General features: G+C 36.3%; 1 protein-coding gene across 1 annotated transcript in view; it reads left to right on the top strand.

Annotated features, from left to right (window-relative positions):
- ccdc171 (coiled-coil domain containing 171) overlaps positions 1-17,023 on the top strand; it is a 151,870-nt gene that overhangs the window by 86,004 nt on the left and 48,843 nt on the right. The window contains exons 21-22 of the mRNA XM_088913737.1: positions 12,994-13,139; positions 14,396-14,450. Coding sequence (XP_088769863.1) covers positions 12,994-13,139; positions 14,396-14,450 — 201 coding nt within the window. The remainder of the gene's footprint in view (positions 1-12,993; positions 13,140-14,395; positions 14,451-17,023) is intronic.

Below are 17,023 nucleotides of genomic sequence, written 5' to 3'. Positions count from 1 at the left end.
GCAGCATTAGCCACATCAACCTTGACAGGAAAGTGTGGTCGCTAAAGCTTGGGTTATATTTCTACAAGAAGTAACAGGGTATGATTAGTTCCAATGCTGATATTGCCTTGTATAACATCTAATGCTTACGATCATCTCTAAAAAACGTGATCTGCTTTGTACTGATGTATAATTTGAGCCAGGTAAAGAATGTACTGAAGTTATAGGTACAACATTGAAGTTTATTTTAATTCATACATGCAGGGTTAACAATAAACATTCATCATCCTATTTTTTTTTCAAGGAGAATCTCTACATTTATCTACATTTACCCATTAGTGCTCTAATGATTAATATGTTTTTTTCTTGCCTGCAATTATTTCAATTTGAAGCAAGGGCAGTAAATGTGTTAAATTCACCTCAGAAATGAGAAACAAGCCCTCATGCTGTGAACTGTCAAATCGCAAGATTACTTGACTTTTGAAGATCCTGCCACATGCAGCCTTCTTTACTTGTGAGATAATGTGGAGCTTTACCAGAGCTCTGTGGGGCACCCTCTTTGATTCCCAAGCAGCACAGCTTACTGTGACAACGCATTGCAGGGGGTTTCTGTGAAGATAATCTCTAATAAGGGTTGAGATATTTTTGAAGAACAGAAAAGGGCTAGGCTGATCTGCCATTAAACTCTAACCTTTTAAGCAGTGATTTAGCACTAGTGGTATCATGTGATAAAGATCCGTCACTCTTTCTATCATCTTTTCATGGACTAAAGACATAGTTTTTAGAATTCATTAGACATTTGTTTCATAGTGCCCACATTTTAAGATTTCACATAGCCGTTTCATTCTTTGGTGGTAAACAAAAGTGCACAAGAATATACTACTCCCTTTCCTTTGCATCTTAATTGTCCAAAATTGAATTTGTAATCTCACCTGGGTGATGCACGTATTTGTCCTGCCTGCCAATTAATTATATGATCGAGGATAACATTACATTAAAAGAGTCTTTTGCACTCTCTCTGTATATACCAGAATTCAGAAGGATCCTTAAATTATACATTTATTTTCCCAGTTTTCAATGATGGAATAATGGATTTCTAAATCTCTCTTTTTGCAGATTTCTGCCTTCCACACATCCTCTGAAATGTGCTGCCCAGATTTTGATTTTCCCAAAGGTTCCCTTTTCACCCTGGCCACTCTGACATTGCTCTCCTTTTGTTCTCCCTCATTCCTCCACATACCTCAAGGATTCTCCAAGCTTCTTCATGTTCCTCTGTTATTTCAGCTTGGCATTAACTTCTAATTATTACTCTGCACACTGCCGCAGATCCACACTCTTAGCATCTGTTATTTCCATGCACATCCTGTATGCGTTTTTACTGTATAACGTCAAATGCATCCAGGGTTTACGTGCCGTATTTCTTTTGCTTATTGAAGACAAGTTACAGTAAAGGGTCCAAAACATAACCAATTATTGCACATATTTGGCTTTTCTTCCTTCTCCTCCTGTGTGCTGGGTTGTCTAGTCACATCATTCTTGTATGTTGTGATGAGAAAGACCCCAGAGCTGCACCTCTCATGGGGAAGATAATGAGGTAGGGCCAGAAGACAATCAAACCTTGGCGCGTCCACTGAAGTCACCCAGTCCCACTTGTAGCATAGACATAGGGGTTGTTTTGTTGCTAGAGGCTTTGCTTAGCTGACCAAGAGAACTGGATTAAAGGTTGAATATGCCTCTCTTGTGGGAAGAGGATTTTTGTTCAAACTTTAACAGCATGTAGATATTACTAGTCATGTAAGAGAAAAAAGTACAAACTAATAGACAGACATCTGATATACTCTGGTATTTTTTCCACATACATTTCGGTGAATACCCCCCTTTCAAACTCATTGTTAATTTTGTTTACATTAACATCATATTTCCTTTTGAAAAAATGTTTATCAGTAAGCAAGACGAAAGCTTGCAGTTTTACACTTAAGTGTTTGTTTAGGAACAGTTGACTATGTACTGCATTTCTACAACTGTATCACTTTCTTTATCCTGTTTATTCACAGCTGACAAACATTTTGAGCTTTGTGTAATATGTGTCAGGTTTAACAAACAATGGAGTTTTTTGGCCGCATCATTAACTATTTGACAGAGATTAGTTTATCTTTAAAATTAGCTGGGAAAATTTGTTGTGACATGGATGAAAAACAGTCTCCGAAAAGACTCTTCAGATTAATAATGAATTTCTTGGAATACTACTGGAAGAAATAGTTTGGAATTAAATCAGTCTCGAATCAGCCAAAGATTAGATGGTTTCTCAACCCTGTGTCATTAGAAAGCATAAAAATTATACTTTTACCTATGTTCTCACGTATACAGTACTGTACATGTGTATTCATAAGTATATAAACACCGATGATTGCATGAAAATTCTTTTTTAATTAGCATCATGCCTTTTTTGAAAATGCAGAGAGATATACAGTAGCACAAAATGGACCTTCTAGCAGAAGACAGAAGCTTTCAATCTGTAGTGTACAGCAATTGAAGGAGAGAACAAAATCTGTATGTGTAATTAGACTTTCCTTCCCTCAGACTAATAAGCAATGGACAGGCAGTAAATGCTTAGATGAACCTGCTGTCAAAATGTGAAATTTCATATGGTTGTATCAAATTATTTGGGACCTACAGTGCAACACAAAGGCTCCATTTTGGATTAAGGGAACTATCTCAAGGCTGCGCTTCTCAGATAACTGCACCTAAAGCGACCTTTCTCAGACACACAATTACTGAGCTGTATGTTTTTCCTTTAATTTCATCAGGGGTTTAATTAGTATACAAATAAAACTTCCCTTATCTTACTCTCCACCTAATTGGTCTGTCTTTACTTATGCCTGAAGTGTGTGAAAACGGCCCTGTAATTAGGGTGACCGTGTTCACCTTTCTCTCTCAAATGTACCATCGCCTGAAGGCCTCAAGGCCTAGGAACGGTACTTTGGATTATTGCTTTGCAATCATTCTGGCTGTCCCACAGGCTTTCTCATAAGCAGAAAGGCTTTGGGTGCTAGAAGTTCCCACTGCATAGCAGGATCTCCATTCTTTTTGCCGCTAAATGTTTATTGATTATCTCACCGCTCCACACTCAGCCTCCAACAACTTAATATCAGGTGACAGTCTGGAGAGTTCTTCACGTAATTAGAGTTGAGCATTTGAGGGGAGGGAGAGAAACAATTAGGAGCCTAGTTATTAAACTTGATTTATCCTATTCTCTCCTGAACCATTTCCAGGGTATCAGGCCACTGCACTTCCACAAGCAACCCTTGTTAAGAAATTAACGGCTAACCTGCAACTTATCACTGTTGCATTTGCCGCCTTTAGGCACCCCATCCATGCCCACAGTGGCAGAAGTGGAAATGTTGGAGTCTGCAAAGATTATCAAGGGGTTCAATTAGACCTGACGAGTCAAAAAAGCAGCTAAAGTAACCCTCAGTACCTCACTGGGACTTTGTGTTTTTTCTAAATATATTTTGAGAATAATAGGTATTTGTAAGGATTTAAGAAGAATAAGAAAGAACAGGTTATTAGCAGGAAAATGTAAGCCATTCTGAAGTTAATGCATCAGTGTTGTGGGCATATGTGGATTATGAAGATGTGTTGTTCTTAGAATCAGACAGCTCAGAGAGAATTTTTTATAATGTCAAAATGATACACAACAGGGTTATTGTTATTGAGAAGAACTTTAGAAAGAAGAAAACATAACCGTGGAGCCTTCTTATGATTAGACCTTCCTCTGAAGATGGTTCCACAGTTGAAATGTTATCTTCTATCTTATTTTCAGCATTGACCTCTACTTGTATATTTTAAAGTTAAACATTTATAGCATTACTTGCGTCAGTACTCAGTACATTTTCCATTAAAAAAATCTTGATATGCCTTCTGTTGGATATACTTTTTGTTTCCCTTGTTGCAGTATTTGTTTTGCCATATATAGTATCACCACACTAACATTCCCTAATAGTGTTATTTTTATAGATGATATTCATTCATTGTGATTACTTTCAGTAGAGTAAGAAATGCAACCCCTCCTATTGTGGGGGCTTCATAAAGCTTCCTAAAGATCATCACTATTCTTCTTCCTGTCCACACTGTTTTAAACTACTGCAAGGGAAAACAGGGGTACTCAAATCCCCAAAGAGAGGAAGGAAGAGATGCTAAAAGAGGAGTTTCGAATCCCAAATTCAGAAAGCAGAGAGGTGATGCTGTAAGTTGACAAGAGTTGACAGGTTTGCCAGACAGGTGGGCAGCTCCTGCTCAGAGGAAGAGACCATGATAACACGGCTCATTTTTTTCCAAGACCCTGGAAACATGCAAGGGAGATGGAGGGCTGAGCCCAGCCATGTCAAACTTGACAGGAAAGTGAGAACCTAGCTGAGGTTTGGCTTATATTTCCACAGGTAGTAGAGGTACTTCCACCAGAAGTAACATGTTATAATTAGTTCCAATGCTGATATTGCGGTGTATGACGTGTAGCTTGATAATGCTTAAGACCTATGGTTCTGCTGTGTACAGGGACTGATAGAGCATAATGGCTGCTGTGTGTCACTCAGCTGGGTGGTGTACTTCAGTATAGATGAAGTGGAATGTAGTACAGAAAAGCACTTTCTATACAAAGTGTATATGATTAAGTTAATTAAAGAAGGTCAATAAAATACTCCTGTGTTTTTCCATAAAAGCGAGCTTTTGTAATACAGAGCTTAGTGAGTGAGCTGAGAACCGAAAACATTGCCTTATAGATGCTGTGTAGATTAATGTTATTTGTCTTAAAATACGTCTTCATGTAGAGAGATTTTCTGAAAGACTAGACATCTGTGTGCTCATTAAAAAAGATTTGGTGGCCCTTAACTAATATATGGAATACTGCAAAAATAGTTTTAACCTTTAATTTTTACTGGATAGTTTAGTCACAGGTAATTATAAGTAGTCTGATATTTGTGTTGGCATTTGTAAATAAAATATTAAAATAAAGCAGGATTAAACAAACATTTCTGTTTTCCTGTTTTTTGCTTTCTTTTGCCTTTTTTTTCCTGTTTCCTCCTTTAAATTAGTTATATGGACCTCGGCAATATGCCTAAGGCAAGTTTTAATTCTGGACTTTTTTGCCCCTGAGGGATTTTTATCTTGTAAGTCTTCCCGTCCCTTAATTTCTTGAAGTGGAGCACTTGAGTGGAATGCAAACATAAGGTATGCAAATCATCAGCATTCCCGTATTTCAGAAATAATGTGTATGGCAATGAAGGGACTTAAAGTATCTTATGTGCTTTGAGGTTCTCAGTATTATTGTTTACTTTGCAGTTGTACTCTCAAGCTGAAACATGGATCCCTGTGTTACATTCATTATATGATTTCTTTCACCTTCTCTAAGAGAAACTTCAATCTGGTTACACATATATTGATTTCTGAGGAGCTTGTGGAAAAACTGGAAATTCAGTGAAGAATACCCCTCACCCATAATTTAAAGCATTCAGTCATACCTCCCTCTAGAGTGGTAACTTTTATCTCACTTTTTTCAATCTCTAAGAAAACAAAATATTTTTTTTTATTTTCCATGTCAACTCCTCTGTAAATGCTTATTTACAATTTTGAGTTTTCTCCTTTTCTTTCAATATCAGTACTGAATTGAATTAATTCATAAGTCTGGTGTTCTGAGGGTGCTGTTTCAGAGACTTACAATAACAATGCATAACAATGGTCATTATAGATTTTTTCATTATGTCAGAAATATGATAAGCTGTTTATATTAACTGCAGGTGATACTTCAGTAATTAATGAGTAATAGGTTTATTCCATGCTGAAAATAGAAGAGATAAAACACAGCGTTTCGGCTGTGAAGCCTTCTTCAGGTGTCACACCTGAGGAAGGCTTCACAGCCGAAACGCTGTGTTTTCTCTCTTCTCTTTTCAGCGTGGAATAAACCTATGACTTGTTCCTTTGCAGACTACACATGCTGACGCAGCTACCCACCTGAACTACTTCAGTAATTATATGTACTGAGCTTAGTAGTTCACCAAACTCAGGATGTCAGGTAATGTCTCTTAAAATATAATTTGGTCATTTTTTTGTTTCTAGCATATGTAGTATTAGAAGCTATAATTTTCGACAAATTCAACTCTCAGACTACTACTGTTCTGCCTTGCTGGCCTTAAGATTTCAAGAAAAATATATTAACAGGTAGTTCCTGATAAATGCTAACAGTACTCAACTGAAGAGATTTCCTTTGTTGGCCTTGGGCCAGACTTTTTAACCCAGGTTTAATTTATAGTTAGTAAATATAGCAGTTATTCTTCCGATCGGAAAATGGAGTACTTATTATGCAGAAAATGTGAAAACCTCAGAAAATGTTTCTTCCAAAATAACATCTGTACAAAGATGTGCTGCATAACACCATTTTAGTGATACAATGTTATTGGATGATATTTAACTGAATTTACAAGAGTCTTGTGCAGAAACATTTAAAAGTTCATTGTTTACTGCAGTTTTTGCTATACTTCTCTTAATCTTCTCATTTGATAAATTAATTCTGTTTAATAACTACATCTTTTTCACTCAAGGCTTCCATTTGTATAACAGTTTATAATTAAAATACAGAGATATGATATGGTGTAATTAGATTTCTGAATTCTTTGGATAAAAGTTCCTCTTCTGATTGAAAATTGTTTAATGAATCAAATTGACAAGTACTCTCAAGGACTAAATGTACCACAAGGATCTTTACTAGGACCACACAGCGTGTTGATTTATATAATTAATTATATCTACATTCTGGTAATTAGTAAACTAGTTACGTTTGCAGACTATACCAAAACAGAAGTAATGGCAAATAATGTAGAGGCTACAAATGAAATTCATAGGTTTTTAGATCAAATTCAAGACATGGCAAACATTTGTTTGTTTACAGAATATTACATGCAAGTAACAAAAACAAACTTTAAATACAATTAGGGAAATATGAGCTTGAAGAGACTACTTATGAAAAAGTCTTAGGTGGGCATGTTTTAAATTTTACATCTACGGATGTATGGGGGTAATAAAAAGAAAAAATGACATGCTTTATAGTTTAAATTGTAAAATTACAATCAATGATTGTTAAAACTGTACAATTCATAAATAAGACCTTATTGTGCACATTTTTTGTCACCACATGATAAAAACAATACTGCTGCTCTTGAATCAGTATGGTGCAACCAGATGCATTCATGGAACTTGAAGGAATCTCCTGCCCCGACAGGCTAAAAGGGTCTTTTTAGTCCTGAACAGAAAGGATTACAAGGGGACCAGATTCAAGTTTCAAAATCCTCAAGTCAATGCAGTGGACGTCTTTAAACACTGAAACCTGATTGACTGGACACAAATGGAAATGACATGGAGTGCATTTGAAACTAAGAACAGGAGGCATTTATTTCCATAAAGGGGGTTGAAAGTATGGAATAAGCTATCCAGCCATGTTGTTGAAGCCTTGGATCAATAAGCTGCTAACTATCAAATGGACTTGTTGAGCTGAATAGCTTCCTCTCATTTGGAATTATTTTTGTTTTTCTTTCACATTAGAGATAATGGATTATACAAACTGTTGTAATAAAACATAAGCATATGGATAGGTTTCTTTTGAACCTATTGAATTGGGTCATTTTATTTTTATCAATGTTTCTATAAACATAAGGCAGTATAATATGAATAACCTACAATCTATAACCATATCTATACTATAAAGCTGTTTGCACAATTTATTGAAGATAACTCCTTTGCATTCCTACACCTTTTGCCAATTTATAACCGTTAAAAATTGTGACTGTAATTCTCATACAGTGTATGTACTGTACAGCTACCCAAGGATGGTACCTTTGGCTGATGTGTCTGCATTGCATACTCAGTTTTTGTCAGTTATGCTTTATATCTTTACTTCAATTTTTTTTTTCTAATGTGGAAAGTACTACATTTAATATGATTATATCAAACAACCATCTAACCACTCAAATGAATTTCTTACTTCTTACTGCCCTTGACTTTTATTATGAGGTTCTTTTTAAGTCAAAAATGGTCTAAGGTTTGGAATCAACTAGTCATGACCTGGCAATGAGGTGGCTGTTACAACAGGATCATGAAGCACTCTGGTTGAAACAGAAGTGCATTTAGGCAGCTTTAACTGAGTGGGCATTAGGATCCACTATGCTCAGCCCTACTGGGGAAAAGATTAGACTTGATTCCCAGTTTGGATTCAGCCTCTTCGCTCTTGACTGAATAGCCGTGTACAGTGGCATAATCCTTCTGGAATTAAAAAAAAAATCAAACAATTTTATTACATTTTTTATAAAATGTGGCACCTTGAACATCTGGACTATCATGGATTGTCCAGACACAGTCTAGAACACCATACTGCATTTTTGGCTTGAACTCACATCAGCTATATGTGACATCAGCATTGTTTTCCTAAATAAAATCCGACAAGCTGCACAAAAGCAAATCATGGAACATGGAGGTGGCTATATGTTTTTCTAGAAGGTAAAATCAGAGTAAGAACATTGCATTCATGGAGCTGGATTTGCTTCATACCACCTACATTAGGTCCCTGTTGCAATCAATGAGCTCCTCATGACACTGCATCTCAACTCAGCAGAGAAAAAATAAGCTGTATATGTATTGATTTAATTGTATGTCCTGACTTAAGATGAAAGTAAAGAAGATATCATTTCTATATTAGAGCACATTCTTTGTTGTCTGTGAAAACAACAGACTCTTTCTACTTGTAAACTTCAGCACCAGAGTTGGAATAGTTGCCAGTCAAAGGAAGCATTGGCAAGATTCACTATTGCCACATTGCCGAAGCATTCATAGGACCTTGCCGTTTTATCCATTCAAATCTGTTAAACAAACTGTCTCCCCAACATTGCTAGCTGAAGAAGCAATGTACTGACGTTTTAACCACAAAATAACATTTTCAATAATGCATTAGGATAAAGCACTTAAGCCTCAACCAAGAACTGAAGAAAAGTGTTCCTTTCACTCCAGAAGATCTCAAGACAAATATTGTCAACACTAAACTACCATGCTTTCATCATACAGTATAGTTCTGGAGTAAAGAGGTAATCATGAATACTTTCAAGCATACCATGATTGTAACACTCTTAAAAAAGGGAGAAATCCCACTGTCTCTGTGCTGTCCTTCACAGGAATGTAATGATCATTACAGCTCACATGATTCTTACTTACAATACTACATCAATCAATATAATATTGCAATGTGCTTCATAGCTTTTTGCATTATATCTAATATAATGCCTTCCATGGTGTGGGATTCCTGATGGGAGAAGCTTCTCAATAATGACACTGTTTGTACTGTATGTGACCAAGCTGAAGGCAGTCTATGTTCAGAAGAAAGAGAGCTGTGGGGAGTTAGATGTTTCCCTACTAGGAGAACATAACAGGCTGTGAGTCCCGAGCTAACCTCAATCGAGAGAGGTAATATGATTGAGAGTCTCCCACATATCAGGCAGTAGACCTACAGCAGGGTTGAAGTGGAAGAACCAGCCGAGCCAGAGCGTTTGTGGAGCCAGCGTGTAAATGCAGCCAGCTGGTTTCTCATGCTGAGTTGTGGGAGTGAGAGTCACCGTACTGATGCAGAAAGAGAAAACAATAAGTTGTTCTGGTATATAGCGAGAGAGCAGAATATGGGCTGTAAATGAGCCTAGAGAGATGGATATAAAAGACACATGTGATTTATATCTGCGAGTTGAAATGTGCTCTGAGTGAGTACGCATTTAAGTAACTGTTTAGTATTAAGTAACTGCTTCAGACATTAAACAGAATGATTCCTACTGTGTGAGAGGTAGAGAAGGTGAAAGGAAAACGAATGATGTAGGCTGAGTTTGAAACCTTGTGAGGGAACTGATGACAGCAACAATTCTGGAGTGAATTGGAAGCATAATTCCTCTTCATCTTCTGCTTTCTGATAGAGGCCAGCAGCTTTTGTGCCCAAATATCTTGATATTTGGAGCTAGTCATTATCCCATCTGTCTTGACTAGAGACCCTGTCCCAGCTGAAGAGAAGCAGCCCCAAAGCATGATGCTGCCACCACCATGCTTCACAGTAGGTGTGGTGTTCTTTGGATGATGAGCTGTGTTGTCTTTGCGTCAAACATATCTTTAAGAATTAAGGCCAAAAAGTTCAACCTTTTTCTCATCAGACCATAAGACATTTTCCCACATGGTTTGGGGTGTTTGAATGTATTTTTAAATAAAATTTAGATGGGCTTGGATGTTCTTTTTTGTGAGAAATGGCTTCCGTCTTGCCACCTTACCCCATAGCCCAGACATATGGAGAATACGGGAGATTGTTGTCACATGCAAGGAGTGACCAGTACCTGCCAGGAATTCCTGCAGCTCCTTTAATGTTGTTTTAGGCCTCTTGGTAGGCTCCCTGATAAGTTTTCTCCTTGTCCTGTCATCAACTTTGGAGGGTCGTCCTGATCTTGGCAATGTCCCTGTGGTGCCACATTTTCTCCACTTATTGATGATAATCTTCACAGTGCTCCATGGCCTTTGATATTCTTTTATACCCCTCTCCTGATTGGACCCTTTCAACAATAAGATCCCGTAGATGTTTTGTCAGCTCCTTGCGGACCATGGCTATCCCAGTAGGATGCAACCACAAAGGTGACAAGGAAATCCTACAGGAACAGCTGATTTTTATTTGGGGTTAATCAGAATCAGTTGTAAGGTGTATGCTACTTACTGTACCTTTGGACATGATTTTGAATGTGATTGGTTAACTCTGAACACAGCTACAGTCCCCATTATAAAAGGTGTGCACACTTATGCAACCAGGGTGTTTTTTAATTTCAATTATTTTTACTAATAATTATCTGTATGTTTTTCTCTTGAATTTTGTTGGTTGCAAGGTCATATTAAAGATGGAAAAATGTCTGACATGATTTATCTTGATTTTTGGCTTTACATCACAAAAACCTGCAACTGCAATAAGGGTGTGTAGACTTTTTATATCCACTTGTACATCATCACAATGCTGCTACAGCTGCAGTTTGCCTGTAATTGTTTCATTGATTTTCAACATCCTTAAAAAGTTTTTCAATTTAATAAGTTATAAGTATTGTAACTAGCTTTCAAGAAAAGAGCTTGTATTCAGTGCAGCAGGGATGTGTCCTCAAAGCTGTTGTCTGTCTTTGTCACTCACAGTTGTAGGAAAAAAGCTAGCTACAGGCATTTCCGTTGCATCAAAGTTCAGAACAAGGCTTTTCTTCAGCATCTGTCAGCACGTGTCTATTTATTGGGATCTCTTGTAAAACCATCCTCTTTGCTTAAGGTACCTTCAGGACTATGTTGATTTTAACCATGGAAAGAGATCTTGGGGATTTGATTGAGAACGGTTAATTGTTTAGGAGATGTTGTGTACTTGCAAATATACTGCAATGATAATACTGATTTGGGGTTTTAATCTTTTTGAAGATGGCCAGCACCAAACAAATTGTTATAATGAATTTTTGAATTTGTAAGTAAAAGTATTACATAAGTAACTTTTAATATTTCATTGAAAATATTGACCAATCAAATTGTCCATCATGGCAATTTGACATTTTTAGAAGTTTTGTTCAATGTAAAATCAAAAGCACCAAAGCAATGGGGCATTGTTAGAAAACTGCACACAACTAATGTTATTGGATGTAGTCAAAGCCCCTTTTCCCTTTGTAACTTTTGTTGAACTTCATAAGCCTGCCTTGACAAGTTGTAGAAGTGGATTTTGTGAATATGAAATCTCTGAGCGCACTGGAGTCATGTGAAAGCTCACGGACAGCATATCTTGACTATGGGAAGTTTTTTTTTCCTCCTCTCTCTTTGCACCATAAATTTTTTACACCTTAACAAATCTCTGTGGGAATGTAAGCGTTTGTTTTACCTCTTACACTGTAGTAAAGCAAACAGGTTTGTTCACTTGAAGGTGTCAGAGGTGCTGCATCTATACTGTGGAGGTATTGTTTTTGTAGTTAATCAGGAACACTTTCATATGTTTTTTAATTTTATAAACAGCAAACTGTTTCAACTTTGTTTTCTGTAATTCAGTTTTTACAACCTAAGGAATATTTGTGACATTGGATATTATCACAAAATTTCTTTAGAAGAGGTTTTGAATGGTTTTTATTTACTGGGTTCTTTGATTCATAATGCCAGATTTCTTCTTTCCTTATTGTATTTGTGTGAGATATATTTATTTCCACAAACTGTGTAGAATATTTTTTACTGCCTCACTACTAGGCATGAAATTTGCTCTCAAGTGAACCCTTTTCTGGTCTTATCAAGATTTTAGTTCTCTCTGGTTTCCTGACAAGAAGTGTTTCAATATGTTTTAGGGAGTGGATATAGATGACAGCAGCATTTTTCCACATTTATGCTTCTTTTGATAACAGTGTTAATAAAAATCAAAACAGCCGAGTGTTAATCTGATTAAATATAACTATAAATTGATTTGTTTTCATGAATTCTAAAATATCAGTCCAAAACATCGGATTGAGGATTAAAACTGTGTCCCATGTCTATAAAAAAGTATGAGTTTAAGATTATAATTCTAATTAATCAAATTATACTTACCTTTCTAGTAGGGGAGGAGGATGGGTAGTCCAGTGATTTATTAATGTTAAAAGTCTAATGACATTCCTGGTTTAAAACCTGGTATCGTCTGATGGCTTTCTGTGTGTTTTCTTAGAAATTCACTGAAAGTTTGTGTTCTGTCATTTAAGAGGAATACAGTAGTTAACTCTGAACAAAACACCAACTCAATAACCTATTTAACTTTTAACAACATTCACTACCTTTGTATAGAATAGATACATTTCCATTTTTACAGTTAATTCGTAACAATGATAAAGAGCAAATGTTGTTTTTGTGCAATTCATATTGTCTTACCACATATACTGTAAGTCATCGAGCTGTTTCTTTTGTATTCTCTTGCATTTTCTCTCCTAGAGTCTCTCGGAAGCAAAAATGGAGCTGAGGAGAAAAGATCAATCCTTGCGTCAGCTCGGAAAGCATCTCTCCCAGCTGGAACAGGACAAGCGGCAGCTGGAGGAGAGCGTCCGCGATGCAGAGAGCGCCCTCCGCATGGCAGCCAAGTGAGCAGCTGAGCCCAGGGGAACGCATTTCCACCACCAGACACAAGATCAATTCTCTCTATCTGTGTGCACAGCTTTTCTCAGCCCGGGATAATAAGGAACAGTTCAGAAAACCCAGAAGCTGTCTATGAAATATCCAAGCACACACACGCATTTCTGTACTTTAGTGATGTACGGTATTACATTGTGATGCGACACAGAGTAAAGAATACCCTATTATGAATCAAGAAGGGGTTAGTTTATGGGGTTTGTACACGGGATGGCATATTATTAAACAGGACTACAGTGGGAGCTGCAGTGTGTTTCAATACGCTTTGTTTTACTCTCTTTATTTGGTAATGAAGTTATATCTCTTCAGTTCACATTTTAATGACCTCCCCCAAACTATTTAAGTAGATATTTTCAGTAAATAGTGCTGTTTTCATTTCATCTTTACAGTATTAGCCTGCTTAAATTGCAGCTTTTGATCTACAGATGTTATTTTTGAACATTTGTAATATATGCAAATATTTATTGGTAATTATGAGATGCAAGTCTAAAATGAGAAAAGTTTGTTACATATCTTTTAGAAAAACTGATAAAATGCTGATAAAATACCCATTTAACTGGGTACAATACTTGTTTAACAACATGATCAGTTTTTATTGCTTTTTAGCACTTTGTCAACTTGTCTGAGCAGTATATTAAATGTGATTAATTTAAATGCAGATTCATCACCTTATGTTGCTACTCATTATTAGTAGTTCTGCTGTGATTTATGACAGCAACAGTAGAAAATGGAGCTTCAGAAAGAGAAAACAAAAATGTTCTCTTGTACTTAAATTGCCATCTGTTATAACAAGGTTAAAATAATGAAATCCTAGTTAAAAACCTGAGCAAAATCCGGTAATTTTTCTTTAAAAGAAAAAATGTTATCCTCAAAAGAATATAGCTTTAATTGTCCTCATAAGAGATTATAGAAAATATTATTTTGTTGTGCCCCAAGGACTGGTAATAGGAAAATAGAAAAATATATTCTTATTTTGATTTATTCCAAATTCAAAGTTAAAAAATGTTTTGCATTCTATATGGAGTTTTCCAATGCAGCCACTGATTAAAAGAATACTTTGCTTTCCTCTACTTCTCATACTTTGCATGATGCTTATTTAATCTGTAACATCTCAAGCTTGGCACAATTATTTATTGACTTATTTTTTGGTAAAAATATATATCATCTCTTATATTAAATATTAATCAAGGCACCAATTCTTTTTCAGGGGTAAAGATTCCCTAGCTGGTTACATGAAGTCAGTGGCAGGCAGCCTTAAGCAGGTATGAACTAATATTTTGTTTTTATCATCACTATAACATGAGTAAGCTACTATAGTGCTACATATTTAAATTTCTTTGTTTTACATTAGTACCTAAGCGAGTTACATAGTGCAACGAGGATGTCCTGAGAAATTATTCACTGAGAGCAACACTATAAGGAAGACTCCTGATGCAGGAAAGGTTATGGCTACTGAAGACCTTTGTTCACCAAATTAAAAATAACATGCTAAAGTTAAATTTCTAATTCATACTGAAGTCCAGAGAAAAGAAAAACAGATATAAGAGACCTTTACTCAGTGTGGCATCAAGCTAAAGACAGAGGGGAGGAAAGTTGAAAGCACATGTGGCTCTGATGGTGCTTGTGGTTTACAGCTGTTGTTGGCAAAGGCTACAGTAGACAACTGAAATAATTCAGCTTGCAGAAGTTGGATTTTTCCTAAAGCTCTAGGTCATTTAATAATACAGCATTTATTATTGTACAATGTGTTATTTCTTCCCTGATTTCTGATTATGCTTTTCTAGGTAATAAAGGTTGTTAGTATTACATTCTGAGGCAAGCTGCATATTTGATCTTAGATTTTTTAAACTGGTTTGGAAATACCAGGGCGGGTGCCTGATTTTAATGGGCTGTACTCTCCACATTGTGGTTTCTGTGGATGAATAACTTCATTAACTGCCATTAAATTAAGGTTCATTTTTATATCCGGCATTCGGACTTTGATATACGTAAAAATAAATTAAATTTAAAATATGTGATTTAGAATTTTCCAGAAAAAAATATCCTAATTACATAGATTTTTCGAAACCATATTTAAAAGTTTATTCTTGAAACCTGAGTCTTTCTGTTAGAAGTATATGATATCCCAGAGGTGAAATTTATACATGATTCGTGCCACCTATCCATTAAAAGTTAGCTGTGGTTTAAATGACTGTGGGATTAGGGAATTTCTAATTTTACACATGGGGACCACCATGTTTTCAAAGCATCTGATCCACATAAATGCCTTAAATGACTTACATAAGTGAGTAGAGATCAGAAATTTGTTCAATTGTCGTGTCACGATAAAAGAATTCTGTGCACTACCATTTCATTTTTGGTGTTCTGGTGGCCAAACAACATCAGTGTAAAAGAGGAAATTAAAACTAACTGCAACGGTTTTTAGTAATCCTTATGTTTTACATAATTTCTTGGCATTATGGCATTGAATCATACCAAATGCAAAATATTGTTTTACCCCCCAAATTATACAAAGCAAAATAGAAGATATGTATTAATTGAAGCCATGCTAAAAGATCTTGGGTTTGGTTCAGGATTTACCATTGTCAGTGCTAGGGAATTTAAAGCAATACTAACAGTTCTTGAATAAATTATAAGTAGTGCTGACATCAAACAAAATTTACATACAGAAAAACTGCTTGCCAAAAATACTTTGTTTCCAGTAATAGAAACGGATCTTATTGCTCTGGATGGTCCAGAGAACATCTTCAAGGCCACAGTATATGACTAAGACTGACAGGTTGAGAGCTGCAACTGTTTAGCCTGGAAGAAAGAAGGCTGGAAGAGATTGTGTTGATGTCAATGTAATGTAAATCACTAGGGGATCAGATCTGGTTGGGACCAATAGCACAAACCCTGTTTTGGAAAAAAAGGAAGCAAACACATAATGCTCAAAAACAGGCGTTGCAATACTTGAGATAGTTTCCCTAGGACCCTTCATCATTTGGGTATGGTTAGATAACATTTACTTGGGAATTATTGTTTTTGAGCTGTTGACTAAGTCATAAAAACCTGTAAGTTGTTAAAATCGTATTATTTATATGTATTTTAATTTTGTTTTAAATCCCATGGACTCTTGGGAAAAAGAGATGTCAATGGTATCACTATCAAATGTTTTTACAATCCTTTTCTTATTTTGTTTGAAGCAATAAATCACGTGTCTATCAGCTATTCTTTCCTAGTTAGGGACATTGCACACAAGTGACCTTTACAAGATTTTCAATTAAAAGAGAAAAGCAAAAAGCAAATGGCTCCCCAAAGAGTAGATGCTGTGATCTCTCAGGAACATCTGGCTGCCATTCCTAAGGTTTACACAAAAAGGTCATCTGCAGGTGTATGCCAGCTGGACAGCTTTGTCATCATCCAGCCAGCTGTGCTGTCATCGTATACAAGTCTGTGTCATCTTGACCTCCATCTGGTAATAATGACACCAACTCCTGAGGGTCCTGAATGCCTTGACAGGTCAAGAGTATACCCTGTATAGATAATCAATGAAGGATCCTGTCACCCTCTGTTCTCTTACACCTGTTCTCCTTAAAATCGGCATGTATCTAGCAGAAATGAGGTTATGTTCTTATAAGCCTTGTCAATCAATAAAGAAAACATTTGACACCTCTGTGCTGCTCCTTATCCACCTGCTTCTAAACAAGCAGTTAGCACAGAGGGATGCTTGAAAACAAAATATTAATGATAAAAGGCTGTTTCTGGAGCAGTACGTAGAATTAGGGGTGAGTGCCTGGCTTCAGTGTGATTCAGTCAAGCACCATGACCCTTATTCAATGAGCTTCACATACTG

This window comes from Atractosteus spatula, chromosome 1, assembly GCF_055471065.1.
Source record: "Atractosteus spatula isolate fAtrSpa1 chromosome 1, fAtrSpa1.hap1, whole genome shotgun sequence".
In the NCBI taxonomy this organism is placed as follows: Eukaryota; Metazoa; Chordata; class Actinopteri; order Semionotiformes; family Lepisosteidae; genus Atractosteus; species Atractosteus spatula.
This window is presented reverse-complemented; position numbering and strand designations above follow the sequence as displayed.